The following is a 21,808-nucleotide window of genomic DNA, read 5'->3' on the forward strand; positions in this document are numbered from 1 at the left end:
ATATTTATGGTTGACTCTGTTTACTCCTAGGGCACGTAATCAAATTATTTAGGTAGTAAAAATTTATGGCGTTTGGAGCTGATATCTCAACCAGCCCAGACTTTACTTGCTGGCCCCATATCCATTTTTTGACCTAGTTGGATTTGTCCATTTTTGACTCCCATCTAAAACAGTTAAAGTTGTCCATCAATTTCTTCAAGTGCTGGTTAAATGTCCAACGAGGGATTGTATTGTATTGTTGGATGATTTAAGTTAAACGCTGCGCAGATAGTATTGAACCCATAAGAAATGTCAGGGCAAGAAAAATCATCGGGCGGAGTTGTTTGATTTTCCATCTCTGACGCAACTCATGCTTAAAAGTATCCAAACCAGACTGATAATCCCATCTACGTGTGCCTCGGCCACATGGCAGCACGTGCCTGGAATGGAATATACCCTCTCTCCTGGGAGGGATGCCCCTCGCTGAGTATCAGGCGCAAGCTTGGGAAATCCAAGAGAGTCCTTCTGACATGATAAAGCACTAAAAAAAAATGCAAAGCTTATTATTATTATTATTATTATTATTATTATGAGCAACAGTGTTGAGCCACAGGTGCTCCCTGGGATTTCTGGGATATGTAGTTTCCCAGTGGCCTCGGGGCAGTTGTCGAGAAAAAGACAACAACAACTCCCAGAAGCCATCGCGAAGACTGAGCCCACGCCCTCCTGTGATGAAGGCAGCGGGCGCCAGTGACGCCGTGACGCAAGGCAGCGGACAGGCGACCCCCCTCCCGAGGGCCTCTGGGAGATGTAGTTCTCGTTGAGTCACTGCCCGGTCGTCTTGATCGGAAAATGACTACAACTCCCAGGTAACGCACGGCGGCACCGGCCTCCGCATTGGGAAGGCGACGGGCGACGTGCTGACGTGTCTGCACAGTGCGCGTCGTAACGCGGTGACGTGGTGGTCAGCGGGGCTCGGGCCTGTTTGTTTCACCCACCCGTGCGGTCGGTCGGTCGGTCAGCGGCGAGGCGGCTTCAGGGGCCAGCGGGGAACGGACGGACGGGAGAGGCGGCGCGGCCTTCACCACACGCACGGAAAGCCAGAGCGGGAGGCAGGATGCTGAACATGTGGAAGATGAGGGAGCTGGTGGATAAAGCGTGAGTGTGCCTTGTGAGCGGCGGTTAATGGCGAGCGGCGGCGGCGGCGACACGTCAGTCAGTCAGTCAGTCAGCGGGTGCGCGGCGCCAGGAGGAGCGCGGCCGATGGTGCCCTGGGAGCGAGGCCCGGACCCCCAGCACCGGCTTGAACTGGGCAGCAACAGTCACCCCACCCACCACGGGCTGGTCTCCGGGGGTGTGTGGCAGTACCTGCCCTGAGCTTCTTCCCCAGTAACACCGTCAATCTACAGCACACACACACACACCACATACATATACATATATATGTGTATATATATAAAACATATAACATATATATTTCTCAAACATCACGAATGAACTTTCTGGAACATTCTACAAAATGTGCTCTGGATGGCCCAAATGTCTTGTCTGTTCCTGCTGTCGGGGCTCTTTTTCCCTCCCTTGCGACGGCCCGGATAATAATCCCTCAAAAAGAAACCCCAACAATAAAATTGGTCACTTCAACCCACGACTGTTAGTGGGGCAGACGCTGCTCTGCGCAATCGGCTGCCGCCTTTCGCCCACAAATATACGGTCAATTCACTTTACAGTCTATTCTGTGAAGCGCTTTGAGACGTCGAGAAGACGCGAAAAAGCGCTACAACAAATGCTAGGATTATTATTATTATTATTATTATTACCCCTCTCTCACACACACTCACCTGCAGCGATATGGCTTCTCATTCTCCTGTTCTCTCCCACCCCACCCTTCGGTGGACAACCTGTGTTCTGTGTTGAAATTTATTTGAGATTGCCTCTCTCGCTGCTTATATATATATATATATATGCTTATATAGGAGTCCTGTAGCTCAGTGGTTAGAGCACTCGCTTTGCAAGCGAGAGACCTGAGTTCAATTCCAGGCAGAGGGCGAAACCTTGGGCAAGTTTCCTTACTCCACACAGTGCCTAATAATAATCCCTTCAAAAACCCAAAACAATAATAAATTGGTCATTTTCAATCTACGACTGTTTGTGGGACATTGCTGTGCGCAATTGGCTGCCGCGTTCGCCCACAAATATACAGTCAATTCACTTTACAGTGTGTTCTGTGAAGCGCTTTGGGACGTCCTCCCGACGTGAAAAGCGCTATATCAAATGCAAGGATTATTATTATTATTATTATTATTAACGACTTCCTTCGCTGCAGTTTTGTGGAAGTTTACCGTTGGGTGCAGTTCTATACATAAAAATTTAAAAGTGTTACGGGGCTGAAAAAAAGATGACGGCTGTCCATGTGGCTAATCTGACAAGTCTAAAAAAATCCCACATAACCTTCGCCTCCCATACCTCTCACTGTATTTTTTCCAAACAGCTCTCTAATTTACTCTTGAATTTTATAAGTTCTCTGGTGTTTACTTTTACTGCAATAATATTCACATTGGAGAAGGTTTAGAATTTGGAATATAACATGATGAACGAGGATTTAAAAAATTGGAGGAAAAATTACACTTGCATAAAAGATTGTAGTTGTAAAGTGGAAATATTTTTGTGGAAACTATTTGGCAAACGTGGTTGGCAAACAATGTGTTTAAAGTACTGAACTTCATTCCATTTCACGTGAAATTGTAGATGCATAAGAGAGGAGCAGTAAGAAAGGCCCACAGACCCATCAAGTCAACTCTAGGGAGAATTCTCCCTTGTTACACCTTTCATCCAAACTTTTAACCACAATTTCCCTTTGATACAAACACTTCTCTGAAAAGATGTGACAATCCAGAGGAAGAAAAATTGTAGACGATTCATACAAACTTGGAACATTTGTCCATGACTCTTGAAGGCCATTGAGCGAGCTTGAAGAGAGGATTGAGCCACAATCAACATAATGCCTTACTGAATCGATCCCTATATCCGGTTGCACTGTTGTTAGTCCTGTAATATCTGCGTGGTAGAGAGGCTACTGTTCTGTAGCAGCTGATCCACTCTACCTGAGAAGTCTACTTAGATTTCTCAGATGCTTTTTACGCAGCCTTGTTCCAGGGCCATGTTCATTCTGTGTGAAGAAGTGCTTTCATGTATCCAGCCTGAAGCATCAGTTCTCCAGCTTGAAGATGTAAACTTGATTGACCTAAAGGACTGTGATGATTATCCCTTGGTCTACTCTGCTCAATTGTGAATGGGACCAGATCCCCAAGCTTCAATTTCACAGTATTGGTTCCTTCTTAAAGGATGGGATCAACTTGGCAGCCTTTCTCTGCACATTTTCCAGTTGTTCCACATATTTTATCAAATGTGGTTCTCAGAAATTGGAACAGTGCTTGAAGTGATAACTAGCAAAAGACGCTCCTTAGAGTTGCTATGTTCCCCAGCCCTGTTAGTAGCCAGCTCATACTGATTTGGGTGTCGGAGTGTGATCAGTCTTTCATGGTCAAGCACTTTGATCTGTGATGAAAAATAACATTGATCACTCTTCCCCAAAGTGCCCCCATTTTCTTCTTCAATGCGTAAAATCCTTTGGATTTTTAAAAGTGCTCCTGTGCTTTTTTTGTGGGGAGAGAATACTACTTTTTCCATAAAGATGCTGCCCTGAAAGTTATGGGCAAATGTATTCAGTTCATTTTGGCTACATTAACAACAACAGCAACTTGGATTTATATAGCCCTCTTCACATGAAAAAAGGGTCGTGGAACTACAATGCTATACAGTGTGGTGATAACAATATGCTGCATGAAAATATTTAAATACATTTGGTTTGATTTGTGATCTGTTTTGAATTATCAACATTTGCAGATTCTTGTATGTACTTCAAGGGGGTTTTATTTTTCAGCACAACAAGGAATGAGTTTCTTATTTGAAATGAGCAACTCATTCCTTGTTGTGCTGAAAGATAAAGATAATAAGAACAATAAGAGAAGATAAAAAGAAGGCAAAATGAAAAAAAACACGTTTCTGGAAATCTAAGATAAAACCAAAAAATGATTGGTCATTGAGAATCCGAATGAGACTTGGTAACGTTTTGGGTGTGTGAAGTTGGACATTTGGACTGGAGAGACTTTTTTATATGATTGGAGCAACTAGGATACAGATAAAGAAAATAAAGTCACAAGGAATAAGTTTAACCATTTAAAATCTTTGGTTGTTTACATAAAGATGTAGTGAATATATTGTCTGATTGTGACATACTGTATGCGATTCAAAGATAATTGCAGAAACCAGTTGGATTGCTCATATGTTTGTGAAGGGTAATCTTTTGCATACACTTGTGCTTCATATTAGAAAATAGATAATGGTAGTGGTTCAGCTAAGAAGTTGGGATGAGAACATAAACCATAAAAGTGAAGCAATAGTGGAACTTTTGAACTGAATTATTGCCTTAAACTTACTTCACACATATTTGTTCTTTTTTTTTAACAACGGGCATCATAGAGGTAACTGATCCTGATAAAAGGGTAATAATGTTATGAAGCTGAAAGTTTGTCATCCCACTAGTGCTTTACGGTAGAATATCAGTGAAGGACTGCAATGATGTAATATCAGTGATAGAGCCGGGCGATTTGCAGAGGTGGGGGAAGGCAGAGCGGGTCATGGCATGGATGTGGGGTAAAAAGGACAGTTGAGGATCAAACAAGAAGCCAAGATTCTGCACTGGCTCAGTGAGGTGGAGTGTGCATCCTTGGATGGTGATGCTGTCAGTTAGCATTGCTTTGTGGCAGGTCTGAATACTAAATAAAATATTGGGCTCCACAGCTGAGTTGCAAACAAAACGTTCTGAGACGCCGTCCAGCATGGAGGGCACTATATAAATCCAAGTTGTTGTTGTTGTAAATAAAACAAAATTAGGGCTCAAAAAGAAAGTTTGGGGTTAAATAAGTAGTGGGATCCATAGGTGACAAAAATTTATTAACCTAATTTAAATAGTTGCTGTACTTTAGACTTGCAGTTGGTTGTGAAATACTTGCACAAGCAGTTTCCTGTATATGGAAACACAAAACTATGGAACTCTCTGCCTCAGGCCCTTTGCCTTGCCTCCTCCTTGCCCGTCTTCAGATCACACCTTTCCTTTTGACCGTGCCTATGGTCACCTTTCCCCGACTCAGTATCAAGCTCCGCCGCTGTTAAGCGCTCTGAGACACGGGGTAGCGTGTCTTTCATTTGTTATGGCACCTTATCGCATCGTTGAAACATTTCAAAGCACTTCATAGAATTTTACTGCAAAGTGTAGTGACTGTCTGTAAAGCAGTCATGAAATGAATGAGCAATTTTACCTGGACAATTGTTTGCCAGGGCAAATGTTTTGTCCTGGGACAAATGCTTTTCGAATAGTGCTACGGAATCTTTAACATCTACCTGAACAGACAGATGGGATCTCAGTTTAATGTCTCAGCTGAAGGATGGCACCTTGCATCGCTCCCAATGAACTGGAACGTTAATGCAGAGTCTACTCCTCAGGGGTCAGAGCCCCAACATTGGGCTTGAAACCACCACCTCATGACTCAGAGACAACAATGCTGACAGGCTGACACCTTGCATAGCACAGAGGTACATTGGGGTCGTGCTAGAGCAGTGTTACTCACAGCAGGCAAAAAGGTTAGTCAGGAATGGTGGACATTGCTAGCTGGACTGCCTCCTGCAGCTGTCCCTGCACTGTGAATGAGCTGTTTTAGGAGCACCTGTAGCACAATAGGCTTTCATTGTAGAAAGCCACTTGAGTTTAAATTTTTAATATCATGTACATATTCAAATACCTGGATGTGTACTCTTAATATTGTTTATAATTGAGTCATGAGATTTGTTTGGCAGATGAATGAGAACCTATTTGACTCTTAACATGGCACCAAGAACCACGTAATCAGACTGTTTATTCTTGATGGCAAAGGCAAGGCGATTGATTATCTTGGCTAAATGCTAATTCAGTCGTAGTATTCATATGCCACTACTGTAATTTTGCTGGAGATTTAGTGATAGACAGTTTATTTCTGAAGTGCATGTCCTTAAAAGTTACTTTTTTGATAAAACTGCTTCATGAAATTAAACTATAAGACCATAAGACGTAGGAGCAAGAGCATTCGGCCCCTCGAGCCCGCCCCGCCATTTAATAATATCATGGCTGATCTTCTAACCTAATTCCGTTTACCCGCCCTATCCTCATATCCCTTAATCCCTCTAACCTCTAGAAAGGAATCCTTCTTAATAATAAAAGTCACAAATTTCAAGGTGAAATTATATGAAATGTAACATAGGAGCACAGAGGGAAACGCAGAGGAGTCCAGCAGTAAGATGCCTATTCCATGACTCATTTGGAGTAATACTGAACAAAATCTGCGCCATTGCAAAATCAGACAGTTTGGCAATTGGACTCTTCATCTGAGGGAAGCCATTTAAACTTAACCGACCTCTGTCTTGGAGATGTACAAAATGGAAGAGTTTGATTCTGTTATTATAACTGAAACTCCTTGAATATCTGGATGGGATCAAACCAGAGCTACCAACCACAAAATATAAAAACCTTTGAAATTGAGACAGGAACTGTCCCTGCATCTGATTATTTTAGTTCTTTTTAAAGTAATAATAAATTAACCTTGTATTCAATCCTTATCATGTTGTTGAAATGTCTTCAAAAGCTTCCCAGGTTTTTACATTCAAGTGTATTTGCAGGGACGCACAAAAACAACTTGCATTTATATCTGCCCTTCACGAGTAGCGTCCCGAGCGCTTGACAGTGGCAGGGTCTGACACCGAGCCGGGGCGGAGAGGGAGGGGAAGGTGACAGTAACCACAGTCAAAAAAGTTCTTTAGGCGAGATTTGAAAGTGGGAGGGAGAGGGCAAGGTGAAGAGATTGAAGGAGAGTTCCAGTGTTTCAGGGTGAACTGAAACTGACCTATGCAGACTCAGAAAATCCCAGTTTCACTCCCTGCGTTCTCTTAAAATCATTAATCTCAATTTAGGCAGCTTTGGGGTGACACAAGCAGTGTCCCTGGGCGAGGTTGGCAAAACCCAGCCAGAGTTCCTTGGTCCTGAGGAAAAATGAGTGAATATGGACATGTAAATACATAGAAACTTGGTGTGTTTGGTGAGGATGGGAACAAATTCAGTTTGATTACACCCCCCCACCCCCGCCCCTGAATTGAAGAACCTGTTGATTAATGTTTGTTTAGGCTCATGTGCCAAGAATGGATATTTGTATGAGGGAGGGGGAGAAGGTGGGCTTGTCTTGAACTGTACCACAACAGCTACAGAAAGGGTGGTTAGCTGCCACACCCAAGTTAAATAGAAATAGATTGAAACTAACAGAAATATGTGCACTTAATGCAATGGACATATACACGTACATAATTGATGAGATTGGAAAAGGATTAGAGATTATGTGTGCTGGTGTTTGTTCTATTCACTGTAAGTCAGGACTGTTCACATAGCTAAATGGTTTTCCTGAGCAAATAAGTGCTGATGGCTGAACTGGTCTTTCCGGTTTTGAAATTGCATAATTCAGTGGTCTAGTTCAACACTGGGTCGACTCAAAAGGACTTGGATTTAGACTCAACACTTGTCTACATTTGGACCGAACGGTCCAAATTTCGGATTAAATATTTGGAAATTTCTAAACTGTAAATTGTACGTGAAAAAATTCTGGATTCTCAAGAAGTCTGTTTTTTTTCCATTCCTGTGTCTCACATAGATATAGTGGCATTGCTTATTTAGGTTAGTTAGGGAAGCTTGCCAGACAATACTGACAATGGCAAATTGTGTGATTTTAGCTGATAAAACTCCAGCAGTACTCCCAACCCACACTCTGGGGTCTCCAAATCTTGGGCCTTGCTAACCTGAACTGAATATTTCTGGGATTAGGTGAGAAGGATGCAGCCCACCAGAGTACCATTCTTACTCCATTCCAGACAAATTGAAAGTTCCATATATAGTGGAACCCAATATTTTGTTTTTGGATGTTCTTAAAGTTCAGTGGTGACTTTCTACTTGTGTCAATGATGGATAATTGTTTTGACAAGTTGAATGATTTTTATTATCAAAGAAAACATTGGATCTTCCTTCTCTACCATATCCTGACCCCTGCTAGATTTTGGAGGTCGTGGGAGCAGACGGAAGGGGAGTAGGTATTAAACTCTGAGTTGGAGGTTCTGTGTACAAGCCACATGTCAGGACTTTGAACTGAGAGTCAAGGCTGACACTCCAATGATCTGCTGGAGATGCATTGCATTGTTGGTGGTGCCATCCATCGGATGAGAAGTTAAACCGAAGTAAAGATCCCATTTGAAAAGACGGGAATTTCTCTCGATGTCCTGGCCACCGATCACCCAAATAAAATTGATCAGTCGCTTCATGGCTGTGGGTGAGACAATGCTGTGTGCAAATTGGCTGCCATGTTTGTGTACAAAAACACTGCACTTCACAGTAAAAAAAATCCCGTGAAGTGCTTTGAGACATCTCGATGATGTGATGAGGCACTATATTAACTGCAAAGATAATAAAGGACTAGGAATGAATGTTGTAGTATTGAGGTATTGTGTTATAGTATTCATTGAAATGATGTTCAATACGACTAGGAACAAAACAGTTTCATTCCCATGATATCTGGGAGTGGATGTTCATACAAGTCATTTCATATTGCTTTTAGTAAAGCATTGAAAACAAACCGATGGTTTAAGAGCTTTGAAATCAGAATGGGGGCGTGATCCCAGTGTGAATTCGCAGCAGCAGTTAATACTGCAGAGGGTATTCACTCTGTTCCCTCGCAGAAGGATTCAGGAACATGGCTGCAGAGCATCAAGAACTTTCTAAACCTCTAAACTTTCTGCTCATTTCAACAACAACAACAAGATTACATTTGTATAGCGCCTTTCACGTCAGGAGGATGTCCCAACATTTCACACTTCACGTGTCACAAAATTTCCCGGTGAATTACTACCATAATTCAGATTCACCACAAAACAAGGGGAGGGAACATGCCCAACTCACAAAATACCTTTCATATTCAGAGGGAGAAAGCTGAATGAATTGCTATATTGCTCTATATTTGCATATAGGTTGAGGGTGGAGCAGTGGCACAGGTAGAAGTGAATATCCAAGCAACATGTACTATCCTCTGTGTGAACTTTGATCATCCTAGTGGCAAGATCTAAATGGTTATGTGCCCCAACTAAAATCCTTATTTTTAATGGTTTGAACACATCCTGCTTTAAAAATCAGCAGTTTTATCTGAAGAAGTTTTAATAATTAGCAGCAGAAACTATGACTTTGACTTGCTTTCTTGTCACTTTAATTGGTGATCCGAGTCAGACTACATAGAGCATCAGGCATCCACGCGCCGGTGCCTGCAGCAGGGATCACTAGATAGTAATCATAAGCAGGACCCTAAGTGATTTTTCCCATTTCTGCTGCTGTGCTAGTGCAATTTTGGCTAAGATAATAATGCGTGCTCCAACCCTCAGCTCGGTGCAAACTCTTGACTGTCCAGTGCCTTGGGACATCCTCCCAATGTGTATAAATGCAATTTCTTGTTATAAACTGGGAAATATTTACAATTTATCCTTAAAATTTTATTCGTTTTTAAATCAGTATTGGAAAATGCTCCCAAAATTACATCAGTTACATTCAAAGTGATGCAATACAAAATTACATTTGTAAAATGCTTTTCACATTGGGAGGACGTCCCGAGGCGCTGAACATTCAGGGAATAGGACCCAAGCGGGAGGGGGGTTATTGTTGGGATCAGAGAGGGTAGGAGGGTGGCAAGGAAGGGGGCGAGGTGAAGGGTATGTGGGATGGAGTTCTAGAGGGTGGGGCAGAGAGGCTGAAGGCCCAACCACTGATAGTGGGGCGGGAGACATAGAGTAGAACGGAGCCTGCTGAGTGGAGGGAGTGAACAGGTTGATAAAGGGTTAACAGGTAGAAGGGGGCAACGCCATGGAGGGCCTTGAAGGTGAGGACAAGAATTTTTAACCCGATCCTCTGAGGGATGGGGAGCCAGTGGAGCCGGGCGTGGGTGGGTGTGATGGGTTCACGGAGCCTGGTGTGGGACGGGCAGCTTATGGAGGGAAGAATTGGGAAGGCTGACGAGCAGGGAATGGCATAGTCAAGTCTCGTTGTAATGAGGGTTTCAGCGGCCTGAGGGGTGAGGCAGTGGCGGAGTCAGGCAATTTTGCAGAGATGGGGCCTGGCAGAGCAGGTCATGGCACGGATGTGGGGGAGAAAGGAAAGTTGAGGGTCGAACAAAACTTCTATGTTCCTGACTGGCTTGGTGAGGTGGAATGTGCATCGTTGGATGCTGATGCTGCCAGTGCCTGAGGTGCGGGGGCGCTGGTGTGAGCCAATCAGGAGAGCCTTTGTCTTGCTGATGTTCAGCTGTAGAAAATTTTCCCTCATCCAGGACTTGATGTCTGACAGACAGTCTGTCAGGACATCAGTGGTCCTGGGCTTGAGGGTGGAGGCAGAGAGATAGAGTTGGGTGTCATCCGCATACATGTGGAAGTTGACCTCATGTCTGCGGATGATGTCACCCACAGGGGAGTGTGTATATGTTGAAGAGGAGAGGACTGAGGACAGAGCCTTGAGGAACACCGCACAAGAAGGTGTGCAGGCTGGAGGAGAAGCCATTTGCGGAGTCAAAGTGGAGCTGGTGTGAGAGATAGTATCTGAACCATTCAAGACCAGAACCATTAAGGTGAGAGGAGAGGTGATGGAGGAGGATGGAGTGGTCCACAGTGTCAAAGGCAGCAGAGAGGTCGAAGAGGACAAGGAAACAGAGGGAGCCTTGGTCACGGATAGACACATGATATGTGCACGTTTTTGTTGCTTTACGCCACAGAAACTGGCTAACCTTCAAAACAAAATGATCTGGAGTTGGTACAGCTCACTCTACATGTGACTGTACTATGATAAGTGCTGGGTATCTTCATTCAAGGCTAATTCTCGAATTTGGAAATGCTTTTTGGTTAATCTGTTATTAAAATGAGATTGCTGAACCATTTAGAACCAGTATGTTGATCTGAGTATTGAAATATTATAGTGAAGTTGCAATCATTTTTAACTAAGTGGCACCTCTGATATCTGCATTTCAGAGATTGTTAGCACCAGATTTCTGTACCAAGAACATAAGATGCAACTGCAGCTCATTACCAAGAGTGAAACTTCATACATCACTATTGCTGCTAGTGGAACATTTTCTTAAGCGATACCACCTGGCACTCTTTCCCTTGCATTCAGAAGATAGAACACTAATAATAATAAAAACACTGATAAAAGAATAATAATCAGTTTAGAGTAGGTGATTTCAAGTCCTGACATGGAGCTTGAACCCACAACCTTCTGACTCAGAGGCAAGACTGCTACCACTGCACCAGGCTGACACGTGACTTTATCCTGCGGAGGTGAGGTATTTTATTTTAACAAGAGATTAAATAATCCCTGAATACAATTAATTAGTATTGTACAAACAATTGCATTTTACTTTGTCCTCCTCCTCTAGTGGAATAGTTTGCAAGGAGGGAAAATGAACGGGGGTGGAATTTTATGATGTTCAAATGCCTTCTTTCTAAAAATAAATGAATTTGCTGCAGCAAAAATTAGTTACAGATGAGGTAGGTCTTAGTGGCATTTCTGTCATGTGCATAGTTCAGTATTTCTTTATTTTTCTGCTTCAAAATGTAACTGTTACTTGATAATGTTTGGCAATTTTAAACTTGGTACCCTGAGTGATTTTTTTTTATTGTTTGGACCACATTTTCTGTTACTGTTGTTCTAAAAATATCATAACCGGTAATGAATTTGAGTCATAATTTACAAAGTTGCACTTTATGATCCCAATGCTTCATAGCATCTGAAAATGCTTGTTATTAATTTGATGAGGCAGAAATCCTTGAGAAACTACGTCACATTAGCTGTTCCTTTAAAAGTTTAAATTTTTATCCACAGGTCTTGTTGCAATTAAGCCTCACCTGACATCTCTCAGCACTTTCTTGCAGATTGTCATCAAAAACTCTCTTCCCCTTTTCTTCCCACCACGAGTCTCTTGATTTATGCCATAAATAAGAAATATTCAGTCAAGAAAAAATAGGAAACACAATTGTTTTCAAACAGGCTCACGAGTGTGAATATTCCGCAAGTCACTTCTCAAAGGCACCACGGGCTGTGATCTGGAACTGGTCTATCTGAACACTAATCCCAGATTATCAATAGTAGATTGGAAGGATTGCCACAACATGGTCATTGTAGTAGAAGTGTGAGAAAATTTACTGTCTGTTAACTGCGCAATTGGCTGCTGTGTTTTGCCCACAAATATACAGTCAATTACTTTACAGTCTATTCTGTGAAGCACTTTGAGACATCAAGAAGACGTGAAAAGCGCTATATCAAATGCAAGGATTATTATATTATTGATTATAACTAATGGTGAATGGCAAGACATAACGTGACTTGTAAATGTTAACTTCTGATTCCGCAGTAATGATTAGGGCTCTATAATCTCCATGGTACTCTTTTACTACTTCTCCCATGAGAGTAGAAATTAGTCCAGGTTTATGGTTGCACATTTGCTCATAGACCTCGTGAGTAATGATGGGCTTTTTCGCTGATGGGATTACAGTGAGTGTCACATTCTTGAGGTCAGAAGAGGAAAAGGACCAGTTTAAATGGACCGCCAGGGAAGCAAATTACTTTAGCAATTCAAAAGGGAATTGGACAGCTATTAGGTAAAGGTGTTGGAGAACATGATAGATAAAAGTAATCTTTTTTTCAAAGTAGCAATTGAATCAGTAGGCAGTGATTAGGTAATAAAGCTGTTGTTTTGACCGATTTAATTGGCTGAGCTCTAAGAATAGACTGCAGCTTTGAAAATGCTCCCTGGTACAGAATTCATTTTATGTAAAATAATATAAAAAACAAAATACAGCAGATGCTGGAAATCTGAAATTAAAACAGAAGTTGCTGGGAACACTCGGGTAAGGCAGCATTTAAAGAGAGAGGAAAGTGAGTTAACATTTCAGACTGATGACCTTTTGAAGTCCTGGGTTCCTCTGCAAATTATTATATAGCGACTTTTGCTGGTGCCCCATGTATGTTTCTGTTGGGTGATGCTGGGATTGGGGTTTGATGTATTTATGCCTCCTTTTCCATTGTTCACTGTTTGCTGTGTAATGACGATATATTTGTCACGTAGATGAATAAATGCCTCTTGAGTGAAGTACTGCAGGATGATAGCCACTGATGAAACTACCCTACAAAAAGAAAAAAGAGTCAATGTCTTTTAGAAAGGGAAAATAATGCTGAGAGAAGAAAACCTTATGCGACTGTTTGCAAATTTAATTGTATATTAATGTTAAATAGAATCTCTGATTCCTTTGTGAGTATTGGGAAATATAAATTGGATTTCAGGAAATTTGTCAGATAGTTTTTTAATTTAAGTTAATTACAAAAGTGTCGGAAATGGAATTAAGTGGAAGTTAGTTAATTTACAGGGAAATTTGATCCATTATTTTCTAACATTCAGCAAAGAGAAGGTTGATTCCTCCACCGTGTCTGATCTCTTGCAAAGAAAAGACATGGTCTCTGAGTTTCTTTGTTTTGGGCGGGGGGTCCAGATAGCTATGAATTTACAGTATTTGGTTGGTGGTGGGTGCTGATCTGATTCCTACACAATCAATAACTTATCAAGTATTGATATAAAGAATGGTTCCAGTTGCAGTTCTTCACTTGACAGACACCCTGGCCTGGGAATTACTGAGGTTCATGGCAGCTATCTGTTGGGTTGCTAGATATATCCTCTGAGATACATTAAGCCAGGAGTTGTCATATTCCACACAAACATTAGATGCTCTTTTCAGATAGGGAGTCTCTGATCCCCAATTATTGTTGGAATTAATAATTACCCCCTGGCAACAACAACAAGATTCCATTTATAAAGCGCCTTTCACGTCAGGAGGATGTCCCAAGGCGCTGCACAGTTGGGTCATGACCCGAGCAGGGGGGAAATGGTGAGGGGAGGGAAGGGAGGGAGCGAGGAGGGGGGAAATGGTCAGGGTGAGGGGAGGGAAGGGAGGGAGCGAGGAGGGGAAGAGAGTCGAGAGGGGAGCTGAAGGCTCGGTCAAAGAGAAAGGTTTTGAGACCGGCCTTGAAGGAGGAGAGGGAGGAAGCGGCGAAGGCACTGGGGGATAGAGTTCCAGAGCCTGGGGGCTGAGAGACTGAAGGCCCGACCACCGATGGTAGGGCGGTTGGGGCAGGGGATGTGGAGCAGACCGGAACCAGAGGAAGGTAGGGGGGTAGTAGGTTGGAGAGGTAGGAGGGAGCAAGGCCGTGGATGGCCTTATAGGTGAGGATGAGGATCTTGAAATCAATCCTCTGGGGGATGGGGAGCCAGTGGAGGCGAGCGAGGGTGGGAGTGATGTGGTCCCGAAGCCTGGTGCGGGGCAGTACACGAGCTGCAGAGTTCTGAATGATCTGCAGTGTGGAGGGAGGTGGCGGGAAGGCCGGCGAGGAGAGAGTTCCCATAGTCCAGCCTTGAGGTGACAAAGGCGTGGACCAGGGTTTCAGCAGCGTGAGGGGTGAGGTAATGCCGTAGTCTGGCGATGTTCCGGAGGTGATGGAAGGCGGTGCCAGTTGTGGTGCGGATGTGAGGGAGAAAGGACAGCTCAGGGTCGAACAAAACGCCGAGGTTCCTGACTGGCTTTGAGAGGTGGAGAGTGCAGCCTTGGATGCTTGGATGGCAGGACCCCCCGCCCAAAACAAAGAAATTCAGAGACCATGTCTTTTCCTTCCAACTTAACAGTGGCAGAGCCTGACCTTCAAACTATACACCAAAAATGTTGATTTGTAAGTTTAGTAACATTTTAGTTTTTGATCATGACTATTTAATTTTTGGTTAAAATTGTTATATTATACTGTTTATTTACCAGATGTTGAGTCAGTGAAATCAGATTCAGATTTTTCATGTTTTGTAATTCTTCAATATAATAACTGTTTTTCATCTTGTGCCTTATTTTGAAGGTCTGGAAGTGTAATGAATTACTGGTGGGGAGAGAGATTGGAAATTTTCAGAGCAAAAGATGAGCATCTCATTGTAGAACCTTTGATAAAAGTGGACAAAAAAATGGACAACAGTTTTATAGTTATTTTGGGTTTGTCCTGTTATGCAGAGATACCAGCACTTTTCCACCAGCACCATCCAGCAAGCGGGAAGTGATGGTGCCAATCACGGCCTGGCATATAAGGGGCCTTCTGACAGGGTAGTTAGGAGCTTAACAAAGGCTCCTTCGTAACTACACAAATAGAAAGAGACTGAAGCAGAGATTTAGCGATCCCTGCTCGTGAACTCATGGGCATGCAATGTTCTTATTTCATGATCTCACTGCATTCTTTCGTATGTGGTGCCTGCCTTGCATCATAAAACCTTTACCAACTCCTAAAAATATATCATCATTACACAGTAAATTCCTGTGAAACGCTTTGAGACATCTCCACGAATTGAGGAAGCCCTATATCAAATGCAACAATTATTACCTTTAACATCCGCCTGAATAGCCAGGTGGGACGTAGATTTAATGTACATCTGAAAATGTATTAATTGAAAGATGACAGTACGTGTGGTTGTTTTTAGATGTACTTTTGTGGAAGGCATAGGAATATGTTTTATTTATATCTTTGAAAGGGTTTCTGTTTTGTGACTGCTCTCATGTACATCTTGTACATAATATCCCTGCTGTGAATTGTGAATACTGACTGATTAAACATCTATCACACAACTTAATTTGGTGACTCAGTAGTCAAAATGGTTGAGGATTTCACTTTATTACTCAAGGGTCTTGAGTACTAATCCCAGAACTGCTTGTCAGTCAAAGTGCACCATTTTCCATTGATTGAATTTTCTATTTTGCATTGCCAGGTATTGTGGGAGGGGGAAGAAGATATGTAGGAAAAGTGACGTATCTGCTTTTCCAAGCTGATTATGGAGCAATATTAGCAGCTGAGATTACAGCTAAAATATTCTGTCTCCCTGGGATAGAATAAATACCCAGCTGGTGAGCATCGACAGGAAAATAGTTTTAAAAAAGTGTCATTAAATATGTGCAGGTTTTCATTTGTTTTACATGTTCATATTTTTGTATCATGTGTTATAGAAACAGGAGTTTCTTAACCGTGTTCTGCCATTCTATAAGATCATGGCTAATTTGTACCTCAAGTCCAATTTCCCTCCCTTCATATCCTGACCTAACAATATCTATCCGCCTCGTTGTTGAAGATGTGAATGGATCCAGCATGCACAGCCTTTGGGGGACAGTTCCAGATTTCCAGTACCCTTTGGGTGAAAAACTGCCTCTTAATTTCACTTCTAAATGGCCTAGCTCTAATTTTAAGATGATGCCCCCTGGTTCTGGATTCCCCTACCAGAGGAAATAGTTTCTCTGTATCTACCCTATCGAATCCCTTTATTATTTTAAAAACCTCAATCAAATCACCCCTCAACCAGTTGTGATGCGAATAAATGTGTTCAGTGGTCTTAGAAACCTTAAAGGGTTATAAATAAGATGCATTCTCCACCAAAACTCTTTGTTTACAGGTAAATCACAATCCTGGAAAACATGAGTTATATGTGATTTTGATGAGCCTCACACTTTCTGCTGTCACTTACCAGGCTCTGACACACCAAGCTCATCCAACTTACCCGTACTACTCACTATTACTCATAATAGTCAGGTCATATCACAAGAAAAGTTGCAGTTAACCACAGATGGTTGGATTTTGGTAGCAGCAGTATAGATGGCCTGAAAACACATTATAAATGAATCATCTTTGATAGAAAAACACAGCAAAAATTGGATTTTTAACATTTGTTAGAAATCAAATTCTCAGGAGATTTGATGAAGAGAGACTTTGAACACTAAACCTACAACAAACAAGTAACTTTACCCCTTGGGTGTCCACAGCTACTTCTAAAACCAGAGTCAATGTGCTAACTAAATTAAATCCTCTCAGGTTTCTCCAGCTGTTTGCTAACAGTAAACTTTATTTTCTATTCCAGCAAGAGATTTATGTTTCCTCTATGTTGGAGCAGGAGTACATACCTGCATAATTTTTTGTAGCGTTGCAAGCAAAGTGTTCATTTAATTTGGCTTCTCAAATACATGCATGTTTAGTTTGACTGGCCTCTTACAGTGTCACTATATTCTTTGGAGCCCAAATGGGACAGTCAGCTTTTTTTTCAATCCAAAGAAAACCCAGTAGCAGTACAAACGACTATATGAATTAAAAATAAGTAAGGTGGACATTTTGCTGACTGTAGTTATATTGTCGGCTGTGTCAAGGAGAAGGGATGCGTGACTTGCAGGTTTACTCACTCGGGTCAGTATAGTGGAAGTTGGACTAATACTTACCAAATACCTTTGGGATTGCTGCTTTGAGTCTCCTCATTGCTGTTTTGAGTCTCCTCATGCTGACTCCAAAACTACCTATTGACAAGGGAGATAAAGCAACGCAGGATTTATGTGGCATATCAGCTGATGCAGTGTTCTCGAAGTTCAAAATGAGTGAAGGAAGGAAAAGTTAGCAGAGTACAGCTGATAACCTTGCATCACATTTACAGAGGATCTAGATGAGATTCAATTACCCTCTCCTTGAGGTGTATCAAAGGCATTGTAGTTAACCTGATATAGTTCAGCATGTAAGGGGATCTTCTGGAAGGTACAACATAAAATGGAGAGACCTTATAAATAACAGAACTACAGAATGAGGACAAAGTGATTCCAAGAAGGAAAAACAAAGCTAAATGTGGAATTAACGGCATCAAAAGTACAAGACGTGAGATGTACTTTATAGTATTGCATACTGTTACTGTAGTTAGTAATCGATACTTCCAACAAATAAAATCACTAGTAACTGCTACACCAGGAAGCTTCTGTATACCAAACTACACCGCAAAGGCAATTTAAACACACTATAAATAGTTGTTCAATCAATTAAAAAAAACGTATAAATCAACAAAACCTGCCCCTAGCGATAGTGAAGATCCTTTCAATAAAATGTGCAGACTGTTGGTATGAAAGTTCTTTGTTTCTCAGCCTTTTAGAAGAACTCGGCCTTAAAGCCTAAACATACTTATTTAAATTCAAACCTATTTTAGTTGAAGCACATTTATTCCAATATATCATAGAAATTATTGCTAAATATAATTATACTTCCAATGTGATGGACTCAGGTGGTATGACTGAAATGTTTTTGTTCAGTTTGATTTAAATTGTTACTGCTAATGTTACTGAATACATAAAAGCAGTTGTGTTGCACAATTTCTTGCCGAAGACTGACTTGGCTTGCAAGTGACGATATGAGTGTGTTGCATATCTCTCCCATCAATGGAAAGAACATTCTATTCAGCCACAGCAGTATCCTCACTGCTGTGTGCTATTTTCTTACACGTGTTAATACATTTATGTTTTAGTGACAGAGTTTATTTTGTAATTTTTTGTCACCATATGTAGAACAAATTGCTGTGAAGTAATCCACTGATTTAGTGTGTTGCTATGGATAATAATAATAATAATAATAATAATAATCCTTGCATTTGATATAGCGCTTTTCACGTCGGGAGGACGTCCCAAAGCGCTTCACAGAACACACTGTAAAGTGAATTGACTGTATATTTGTGGGCGAACGCGGCAGCCAATTGCGCACAGCAATGTCCCACAAACAGTCGTAGATTAAAAATGACCAATTTATTATTGTTTTTGGTTTTTGGAGGGATTATTATTAGGCTCTGTGTGGAATAAGGAAACTTGCCCAAGGTTTCGCCTTCTGCCTGGAATTGAACTCAGGTCTCTCACTTGCAAAGCGAGTGCTCTAACCACTGAGCTACAGGACTCCACGAGTGACAGAGAGGATATACCTGGTGTTGAGGGGAAGTCTACCACATTTTGAGTTTTTCTGATTGCTCTCAATTGTGCAATCAATTCCTTTTTGTTTCTCTCTCAACAAAGGTAGTGAGTGACTCATGCTGATTTTATGTGAATTATTATCATAGCAGCCATTTAGTACCTCGCCCAATTGTAATTTGAGGTGTTGAGCATTGACTGGCTTTTTAACTCTGGAGCGGAGGAATAAAAAAACCTTAAAAGCCACCCTCCCCCAATCCTGACTTCACTGATATCCACACCTTCCAACAACAATTGGATAGCAATCAGGAGCAGAATTACTGGCATTTTTTTCTCCTTTCAACCCAGAAAGACAAAAACAATTTTGGGTAATGCCCTCTCTTCCCCCGCTTCAGTTGGTTAGTTTACTTCCACGGATAAGGAATTGAACCTTGTTTATACATCAACTGATGAGACCATCACAGAGGTTGGCTCGATTCTGACGTTCCACTGGCAAACATATCACTTGGGGCCAGTTCAGCTTCAAGGAGATCCTGCTCACCTTTCTCTCTGCCCCTCCTTCCTTACCTGTATTGCATTTTATTAATCCCTGATCAAACTCCTGATAGTGATGTTTGGCAGGAGCAGTGATATGACGGTATTCTTGAAATGTCCGCTGGAATAAGGATGTTCTCTAATATCTTAGTGCAAGTTAAATAATGTGTAAAATGCATATCCATTCAGAAAACCATGAGTTTCTCAGATTCTGGTAGGCAAAAATATGGAAGCGGGAAACCTCTCAAATGTATGATTAGTAAATTGTGTCCAGCGTCTTCCAACTGACTGGATAGATAATACTTTAAGAAAATATGTGTCTTCCCCATGCATAATTTTGGTTTGGCTTTGTGACTTAAAATAGGCTTTTTTGGCTGGGTCACTTTTGGCTTTTTAGTGCTATGGCATTTTGGTCACAGCCTTGCACACTTAAATAGAAGTTAACTGAACTTCTCAGACGTGCTGTCTTTCAGATTCTAATTGAGCATTCTGTATGGTGCAATTCCTGGTCCTTCTGGTATTACCTGTTTAGGAGCAGCATTTAAGACTATCCAAAATGAGGAAAAACCTGTCCGCTGTGTGTAGTTAAAAGGGTGCACCTTTTATTGCGAAATCATCAAAGATACAGGAATGCTTGTGTTGTACCTGTAAATATGTTTCTTTAGTTTACAAAAAATAAACAGGTGCTCAAGGCAACTGGGGGCTATTTTATCTAAGTAACCATCCAGAGTTCACCTGGATCAATATTGTCACTGGACTTAATTGATGTTTGTACCAACAGCTGCAGGGAAAATAATCTAATTTGCTTAATGTTGCAATGCTGTACTTTTTTGTGATACTCTTATTTCATCACTGCAATTTACTTCTACCATAGCCGATATTTCACTTGACGATACTGTAGCTAAAAGATTCTATACAAACGGTAGTGTAAACTGACAAAATCTGTAATTGTATTACTGCATGTTTTTCATATTAGCAAAATATCATAAGAACACTTTTTACTGAATTTCTAGTGAAAATAAAATACCTGCAGTGCATCTAGGTAAACATTTCCATACTGTACCTATCACTAAGCATTACGCAATTCCTGGAGCCAGCATTAAAAATGTATTAAAAAGAATATACTGGGGGTTATACTTTGGTTCTGTACCTTTGTCATAGCTTACATTACTGACATTTCTTGATCTCCTTTGGCAACAGAGGACTTCTCATCCACAATATTCATGCTGGATGAATTTTTTTTCTAGGTTTTAATCTGAGCCCAATGTAGTTTGACTGACTTGGAAACCTGATATTTTCTGTGATTGAGAAGTGGATAGATGCTTTTGTGTGACAGCCTGTACAGTACCATCAATAAAGAGCTTTTAGAGGCCAGTTGGGGATCCTCAACAGGACTACAAAAATGCCATTTATCTACACGACCAAAACTTGATTATCTTAGATTTCAATGAATTTGTAGGAAGTATTCGGGTATTAAACAATACTTAATTGTTAACTATTATGGAATTTGTGGGATGTGTCAGGCACCGTTTGTCTTTATAGTGGTCTATTTGTTGATCATTTAAGATTTTGGAGTCTATATCACAAAATAGTCAATTCACTTTACAGTACATCCTGTGATGCTCTTTGAGGTGTCTTGATGATAAGGCACTATATCAAATGCAAGGATTATTATTATTATTATTTTGATTACCAGCTGCAAAGAAATTCTGGTATGTTTCTGGCCAAACCCTTGTTCTTTATAGAGTCTACTTACGCTAATTGGTTGCGCACTATTGATATTGTAAGTACTGCTCTAAAAATAATGATACTTGTATTTGATATAGTGCCTTATCATCAAGACACCTCAAAGAGCATCACAGGATGTACTGTAAAGTGAATTGATTATTTTGTGGGCGAAACGCAGCAGACAGTTTTGCACAATCATAGTGCCATGGGATCTATAACGTCCACCTGAACAGACAGACGGGAACTCGGTTTAACATCTCATCCGGAGGACACAACTTACTACAATGCAAAACACCTGCAGCAGTGCATTGGAGTGTTGTTTTAGATTATGTGATTGCAGGTCCTGATGTGGGGCTTGAACCTGCAACCTCCATACTCTGAGAGAGGCGAGAGTGCTACCACTGCGCCAGACTGACACTCTGTTCTGTTATCAAATTTGCAGATTAATGTTCTGGGTGTGGTCTATGTTTATATAATAGTAATGAGGCAGTTATACATATTGGGATTTTAGATTAAGATTAAATTGGCAGATTACAGCCTGCCCTGATCTGAAAAGTTGTTCTCAGCAATCTCTTATGTATAGGGG

General features: G+C 41.4%; 1 protein-coding gene across 2 annotated transcripts in view; it reads left to right on the top strand.

Moving 5' to 3' along the window:
* The first annotated feature begins 916 nt into the window (after positions 1 to 916).
* clint1a (clathrin interactor 1a) overlaps positions 917 to 21,808 on the top strand; it is a 95,277-nt gene continuing 74,385 nt past the window's right edge. For both annotated transcript variants that reach the window (XM_007891406.2, XM_007891407.2), the window contains exon 1: positions 917 to 1,137. In XM_007891406.2, coding sequence (XP_007889597.1) covers positions 1,097 to 1,137 — 41 coding nt within the window. In that variant the 5' untranslated portion in view covers positions 917 to 1,096. The remainder of the gene's footprint in view (positions 1,138 to 21,808) is intronic.

The sequence above is a fragment of the Callorhinchus milii genome, unplaced genomic scaffold (assembly GCF_018977255.1).
Source record: "Callorhinchus milii isolate IMCB2004 unplaced genomic scaffold, IMCB_Cmil_1.0 Scaffold13, whole genome shotgun sequence".
Classification (NCBI taxonomy): Eukaryota; Metazoa; Chordata; class Chondrichthyes; order Chimaeriformes; family Callorhinchidae; genus Callorhinchus; species Callorhinchus milii.